Below are 7,697 nucleotides of genomic sequence, written 5' to 3'. Positions count from 1 at the left end.
TATTACCTGAAAAGAACAGAGAACTAATTAGTGGAGTAATTAATTAATTTAAATTTGCATATTTGCATTTGCAATTAGTGCAGTCAACTGATTAGTCTGAAATGAGGAGTTTGACTCATCAGATGCTGGTGTGAACTGGACCAGAACGTGCAGAATGCCAGCTGAGGCGTTTTAGGGGGCAGAGTGTGAGTGAACGTGTGTGTGTGTGTGCGCGTCCAAATGTTGGCGTTTTGGGGACTGCCCTCTGCTGCACAGAGAAATACTTGCTGGAGAAGTAGTAGTTTGTCTGCAATATGATTTAAGGACGATGAAGCATAAACTAAACACAGCTGCACTTCTAACATTCTTCTCGCAAGACTGCACTACAGAGATTCATAGTTGTCATACACTGTGGGCCTAAACTACAGTAGCACTTAACACAACAATATCTAACACCAGCATAACCATGGTACTACCATGTTGGGAGGTTTATCTGTAGGAAAATATGTGTTATGTGCTTGGTACTCTTACAAGTAGAATGGAGTAAATACTATGGTAAATGTATGGTAATTATTCAGTGTCTCAGAATAGGGGAGACCAGGCCACTTTCAGTGAATATTATCTTATGAAGTTTTTTTTATTTGAAGATCAAAAAAAAAAAAAACCTTACACAAAAACTTCAAGTGTATTGGACATTTCTACTATATTTTTATACTACTATATTTAATAATAATAATAATAATAATAATTTTTTTTTTTTTTTAATTATATGAATTGGCACAATAGTGGGGCATGTTGTCACACACCGTTTGCATTCTCAAAAATAAATAAATAAATAATAATAATAATAATTATTATTATTTTTTTTTTTTTTTAATTATATGAATTGGCACAATAGTGGGGCATGTTGTCACACACCGTTTGCATTCTCAAAAATAAATAAATAAATAAATAGAAAAAATAGAAAATAAACATTTAAAAATAATAAATTTTAATAAATCTGCAAAAATGTCAACAATTCTGTGTTTTTCTGTCAATATGGGGTGCTGTGTGTACATTAATGAGGAAAAAAAATTAACTTAAATGATTTTAGCAAATGGCTGCAATATAACAAAGAGTGAAAAATTTAAGGGGGTCTGAATACTTTCCGTACCCACTGTATATCAATAAAAATAAATATACTGAATAAAAACATTATTTTTAAATAAATAATGTTTTCATACAGAATTTCTAATATTTAAAACAATAAAACAATTATAAGAGACAAAACCTTACATAAAATAGCAAAAAAATTTTTTTTTTGAAATTATATAAAAAGAAAGCATTTAAAAAATGTAACTAAATAACATATTGTATGAAACCAATGAGTTCATAACTTAATTCTTAATTTAACATTAAACACAAATGTGACAACTTGCCCCAATCTGACATAGATAAAAAAAAGAAAAGAAAACTTGTACTGAATTGATAACATTTTAAACAATTCTGAAAGACAAAGCAATACATTAAACAGCAAAAAAACTCAACAGTAACATTAAAAAAGAAGTTAAAAATAATAAAATTAAATAAAAACACTGTATGAAACCATCACTTTTGGCCAATAAATTTGTAACATTTAAAACACACGTGAACGCTTGCCTAAAAAAAAGAAAAAATTATACTGAGAACATAATTTATCATTTCATTTAAACCTGCCTTCATCATATGATTCTTGTCTCTCAGTTTTTTTGATTGTGTTCATTTGTTCACCCAATAAATATGGCAAAAAAAATTAATTTGGAAGACAGAATTTACATAAATGATCCAAATTGGACTTTAGACTCAAAACCTTCTTGCAATATAGCCACAAGCACCGTTCTCTTCGAAATACCTAAATATCATAATTACCCATACCATCACTGTTAAGTGAGAGTTTGACTGAATATATGCGATACAGTACATCATGACAGAATTCATTCTTTGCTCTATTTACCAACTGAATGCTCCTCAACATGCATATGCACGCAGGCTGTTATTCATATGTAAGTGTGCAGAGATTTTATGTAATATCTGAGCATTTATTATCCATCAGACGACTCTATAACACGCATTGGTGAACTGATTTGCTCTTGCCTGCAGCATCCGTCGCCCTATAATCAAATACACGCTTCGCTTTAAAGTCTAAATCATTTAGCCGTCTCTACACTGCTATTGCCGCAGCAGAACTGGCATTAATCTCTCTTTTTTTAACTCGAAGTTTTCTGACGGTAAATGAGAGCCTCCCGGTGCCCATTACCGCGCGCACCAGATGATGAGAGCCGAATGAAGGTCCCCAGGGACCGCGTCACGTGACCAACAAAACGTCAGTGGCAGATGGCATGGGTACCAGCTCTGGTGCCTGGCATGAGTGTCATTTCTCTGTGAAAGAGAGAGAGGGAGAGGGAGATTAAAGGAATTCTTACAGCTTCGCATCAAGCACATGGGAGGCAGCTCTGCGCGTCGCGAGGAATCCGAACATGCGAGCTGAACACTGAAAGAAACAGGTGAGCCATGGAAAACCAGTCTGCTTTAGAGAATCAGTTTGGGCATGCATGTGTTGTTGTTGTGTTTATTGTGTTAAACAGTCACGCGCATAGCTCCAGTCTTTTCCGCCGTGCAAACAATGCACTATGGCACGGTTTTGAGTTCGTCCTTGCTATTTTGTAATTGTTGTTAGTCTGTGTAAGGAGTAACATCGGCCAGTATAACCAATTAGAAATGAGCTACATGAAATCAATATACATGACCACCACCCTCCTGAGATGATAATAGAAACTGTAATGCGTTGTGTAAAATGCATTTACTTAACAAAAACGAATTTTGAGTTGACTGATACAATTTCACGGATTTGATATGTGGTCATGTTAATTAACCACAATATGTGTCATCCGAATCAGCAGGTTCTCGTTTGATTTGATATATAACATCCACATACGATTTATGCATAGGCTATGATTAAAAATAAAAACTAGAAACATCATATACGACCAGACGGGGTATATATTAACATTTTTCAATGCATGTTTATTAGAAACCATCAGCGATTAAAAAGAAACAGCCTGTAGGCCTAGATTTCAATGACAAACACGTTCTGATGTGTTTTGACAGTTTTCCTGCACGTGCTAACTTTTATTGCTCGGTTTTGAATGAAAATGTTTACATGTTAAATTACAATGTTTAAAAGCATATTTTTTGGGATGCTCATTTAGTTTGATGACCGCAATAACGCACAAAATACAGTGGGATAGATTGTAAATAAATGGCACTCTTTTTACTTGCAACTTAGCCTATTTATACAGGTTAGGGGTACATTTATAAATGAATCCGTAACAGATACATATTAAAGTCTGAGACGTATTTTGAAACATTTTCATAAACTAACAGTCTAGTTTTGGTTTTGTGAATTTCTTAAGATAAAAAAACAACAGCAGCTTAAAATATCACATTATTGTTGAGCAAACCGTTCAAGTCTCTTCAAGTAATGCTAATCACAGACTTTCTTTAGTCATACATCCAAAGCCACCATATAAAAAAAAAAAGGAAAATGTTGAAATTCTTTATGTGACCCATGGGCAATTGACCTCATGTCTGCTTTATTTTGTTGTTGATTTTGTCGTGAAGCAGGGACGATGCTAACCGTACCATTTAAAGACCCAGACATGATGCGCGACTCTCAGTTTGGTGCCACCTTCACTCGCCAAGAGCTCAAGGAGACAGAGGACGACAACACTGACAGAGAAGAGGAGGAGAGAGAGGAGGACGAGGACGGTGTCCCTAAGAAGAAAGGTCCGCGTAAAAAGAAATTCTCCGAAGGACGCGGCGACCGCGTAAAACTGCGCCGGCAAGAAGCGAACACACGCGAGCGCAGCCGCATGCACGGCCTCAACGACGCGCTGGAGAGCCTGCGCAAAGTCGTGCCGTGCTACTCCAAGACGCAAAAACTCTCCAAGATCGAGACTCTGAGGCTGGCCAAGAATTACATATGGGCTCTATCTGAGACTCTGAGCGCCGGGAAGAGACCCGACCTGCTGGCGTTCGTGCAGACCCTGTGTAAGGGCTTGTCACAGCCTACTACTAACTTGGTTGCCGGCTGCCTGCAGCTGAACGCCAGAAATTTCCTCACGGATCACAACGGGGACGTGTCGTTGTCTGGCAGGCCTCAGTACGATTCTCTGTACGGGTATCCTAACGCGGAGATGGCCACGCCCACCGGCCTCAGCTCGGGGCCCCACGACGGCGTCAAGCCGTTCCGCCCGTACAACTATTACGCGTCCTATGAGTCCTACTACGACAGCGCCTCTCCAGAGAACAGCAGCCCTCATTTTGACGGCCAAACGAGTCCCCCGATTAATTACAACGGGATTTTCTCGCTTAAAAAGCACGAGGACCAAGTCGAGTACAGTAAGAACTGCCATTACGGGATGAGATACTGTAACGTTCCCAGTCGGGGCTCCATGTACCGCGTTTCCCCAGACAGCCATTTTCCTTACGACTTACATCCCCGCAGCCAATCGTTCCAGAGCCAGGACGAATTAAACACGGGTTTCCATAATTAAAAGCGAGCATAGGGGTTGGATGCCAGTTACACTAATCTGTTAATTAATTGGTGCTTGTTGCTGATTGTTTGCGTTTGATTTCGACACACGATATTGAAAAAAAACTCCATTCTATTGATTTCAGACATCATAGACTCTACAGTCTCAGGGGTGAAGGTCTGAATGGTTGGCATGCATTTGCTCTCTTTGACTGAGAGGTTAACCACGATTGTGCCCTCTTTCTCTCTCTCTCTCTCTCTCTCTCTCATGGAGTCTATAGAGGTAAAGTATAGCAGCATATGGCATATTCTGTGTGGGTGGCAGAGCCGGGGGCGTCAGTCTGGCTTTTATATGGCCACAGTTTTCACATTCATATCTGTTCTTCATGAGTCCATGCGACCCATATTAAAATGCTATTCATAATGCATGCATATATGCATATACATAAACACAGACAATCAACTTACTCTAAGTGAATCAATTAACGAGTGGCTTATAATTGCACCCCATGGCTTAATTGTCAAAGTAAATACGAATTGCATTTACAATACATTACAATGTACAGTATATGCCACGAATCATGAGGTGTAATGTAAGCTAAGGATATTGGAGTATGTTTTACATGAAAATAATATTTCAGTTTTTCTACTTTCAAATTTCATGTTTAATTCAATGCATTATTTGCCATTTCTTTGTACTTGTTTGTGAAATTTGTTGAAATTGACATCTACGAGAGGGGAAAAAAGGACAGCTCTAGTCACATCGTCAACCCTCCCTACATTTCCAGCCTTCTCCGGGACACAGATGGCCTGGGACACAAAACTCTCCCTATTAAATTCCTAATAATCATTTCTCTTGTGGAATGGTGTGAGAGACTGGGGAGGGGAGGAGTGAGGCAGAGGGATCTGCTGTTTTAATTAGATGCTTTAAGGAGCAGAGGCGGTGTGGGAAGCAGTGCATTCTGGGAGTGATGGGTGCAGGGGCTGCCATAAAATGACACCACAGCAGAAGCCAGGAGCTCATTTGCATGTCAGATTGGCATCGGATTGGCACGAGGCCTGGGCATGGGGAAACACTCCTGAACTCAGCAGTCAGAGGTCTGAAGAGGAGAGAAAGACAGCAATTATGTTCCGGTGTGAGAGTCTGTTTGGAGAAAGGAGAACTAAAATTACGTAACAGAAATTCGGGACAGTAATGTTTTAAATGGCATACACATTAAGGGTAAACTCATTCCAAAACAAATGCTGTAATTACTGTACTATGTGTTGTATCGTCCGACACAGATTTCCTGCTTTGGGTTTTCAAAGGGTCATTCAGGTGCCAGTAGATGCTGTTGTCACAATGTTTCATGCTTTTTATTAATATTTAACATTTAAAATATACATTTTATATTTCTATAATAGTTATATAAATATAATATTACAAAAAATACAAAATTAAAAATATATAAAAAAAATATATATATTTTTGCTTGTATGTAATAGATAAAATCACACTGGTATATATTCTGTCAAGAATCATACATCATTTTCAGTGTTTTATTAAAATTATATATATATATATATATATATATATATATATATATATATATATATATTACTACAAAGACATTTATAGAATATTATATATATCTTATTATATTTTTAATAGATATGGCATACATTCTGACAAGAATTATGTATATAATAATTTTATTTTCCGTATGTTTAATTAAAATTGTATGTATACACACACACAAAATACATAAATATAAAATATCTATTAATATCAATTATTAATATTTAACACTTTTATGTTTTAAATTTATAGAATCGTGTATATAGTGAGTTTTTTTTAAATACAATTTTTAAATAAAATAGACTTTCATACAAGTCTTTCATATTTATAATAGCCCTGCTTCATAGTAAACTACCTGTTTGTATTTCAGTAAAAAGTGTGATAGCATTTCTACAACTTTTAACTTTTCAGATATCCATACTGTATGAAGTTTCAGTTTCATAGGAATGAACATGATACAGTCAATGATTAAACATGTATGAGTTCCCGTCATTTATATAAATCATAAGTTTATTGGCGCCCCAGAAAGACTAATAAGAGACATATTTAACTTCCATTAGTAAAAAGTGATGACAGATCATTTATAATAGCGTGGATCTTCCTAAGAGGCTCAAAGCTATTAAAGAGTTCATCTTGAAGAACTTCATATTCTGTTGACATTTTGTCCAAAGTCACATTTCACTGCATAAGAGAATTCAGAACAGAAAGTGACTGTGTGAAAGACTTTAACAGACCTGCATGCCTGAGGGACAGTGCAGCAGTTCATAGTGTGTTTTTCCTCTTCCTGCTGTCAGCAATTTGAAATAAAAGTGATTTTAAAGTCCAATCACAGGAAATAAGCCTACATTAAATGAACATTAAACTGAGCAGCTTTCTATGTGTCCATGTCTGTCTGTGCTCTTTGTCTGTGAGCAAATGGGACACGATCCAACTGCCATTACCCAGAAACACACCTGCTGTTCACGACTGATACCAAAATCTAAAATAAATCAGGCCGTGGAGTTTATTGGAAAATAAATTCGGAACTGCTCGAGTGTGAAGTTTCTGCTAGCATCGCAATCATTTTAATTCATTAACTGTTCAAAATAATCCAAACGGCATGAGTTTTGCACAACCAGGACCACTTAGACTACAATATATTCATATATTTTAAAGAAAAAACAGAAATATGTTGTTTTAGGAAATAATGGATAGTTCTGGTTCTTGATTGGTCGATGACTGTGTTTTATTTACAATTTATCTACAACTGCTTTACTGAACAGGTAGCCTCCCAAAACTCTTAAAGGGTTACTCCACCCCAAAATGAAAATTTTGTCATTAATCACTTACCCCCATGTCGTTCCAAACCCGTAAAAGCTTTGTTCGTCTTCGGAACACAATTTAAGATATTTTGGATGAAAACCGGGAGGCTTGTGACTGTCCCATTGACTGCCAAGTAAATAACACTGTTAAGGTTCAGAAAAGTATGAAAGACATCGTCAGAATAGTCCATCTGCCATCAGTGTCTCAATCTGAATTTTATGAAGCGATGAGAATACTTTTTGTACGCAAAGAAAACAAAAATAACGACTTTATTCAGCAATTCGTCTCCTCACCGTAGCGCCATTT

At 36.7% G+C, this 7,697-nt stretch overlaps 1 protein-coding gene across 2 annotated transcripts; it reads left to right on the top strand.

Moving 5' to 3' along the window:
- The first annotated feature begins 2,366 nt into the window (after positions 1 to 2,366).
- On the top strand, positions 2,367 to 4,680 carry LOC107600270 (neurogenic differentiation factor 6-B-like). Of its 2 annotated transcripts, none has more exons than XM_016292116.1 (2): positions 2,367 to 2,501; positions 3,622 to 4,680. In XM_016292116.1, exon 2 carries the CDS (start codon positions 3,627 to 3,629, stop codon positions 4,551 to 4,553), a length of 927 nt encoding a protein of 308 aa, XP_016147602.1. In that variant the 5' UTR covers positions 2,367 to 2,501; positions 3,622 to 3,626; the 3' UTR covers positions 4,554 to 4,680. The 2 variants fall into 2 exon arrangements, with proteins under 2 accessions (XP_016147602.1, XP_016147601.1); XM_016292115.1 differs by having other exon boundaries at positions 3,619 to 4,680.
- Positions 4,681 to 7,697: the final 3,017 nt, after the last annotated feature.

Source organism: Sinocyclocheilus grahami, unplaced genomic scaffold (assembly GCF_001515645.1).
Source record: "Sinocyclocheilus grahami isolate Dianchi unplaced genomic scaffold, SAMN03320097.WGS_v1.1 scaffold280.1, whole genome shotgun sequence".
In the NCBI taxonomy this organism is placed as follows: Eukaryota; Metazoa; Chordata; class Actinopteri; order Cypriniformes; family Cyprinidae; genus Sinocyclocheilus; species Sinocyclocheilus grahami.
This window is presented reverse-complemented; position numbering and strand designations above follow the sequence as displayed.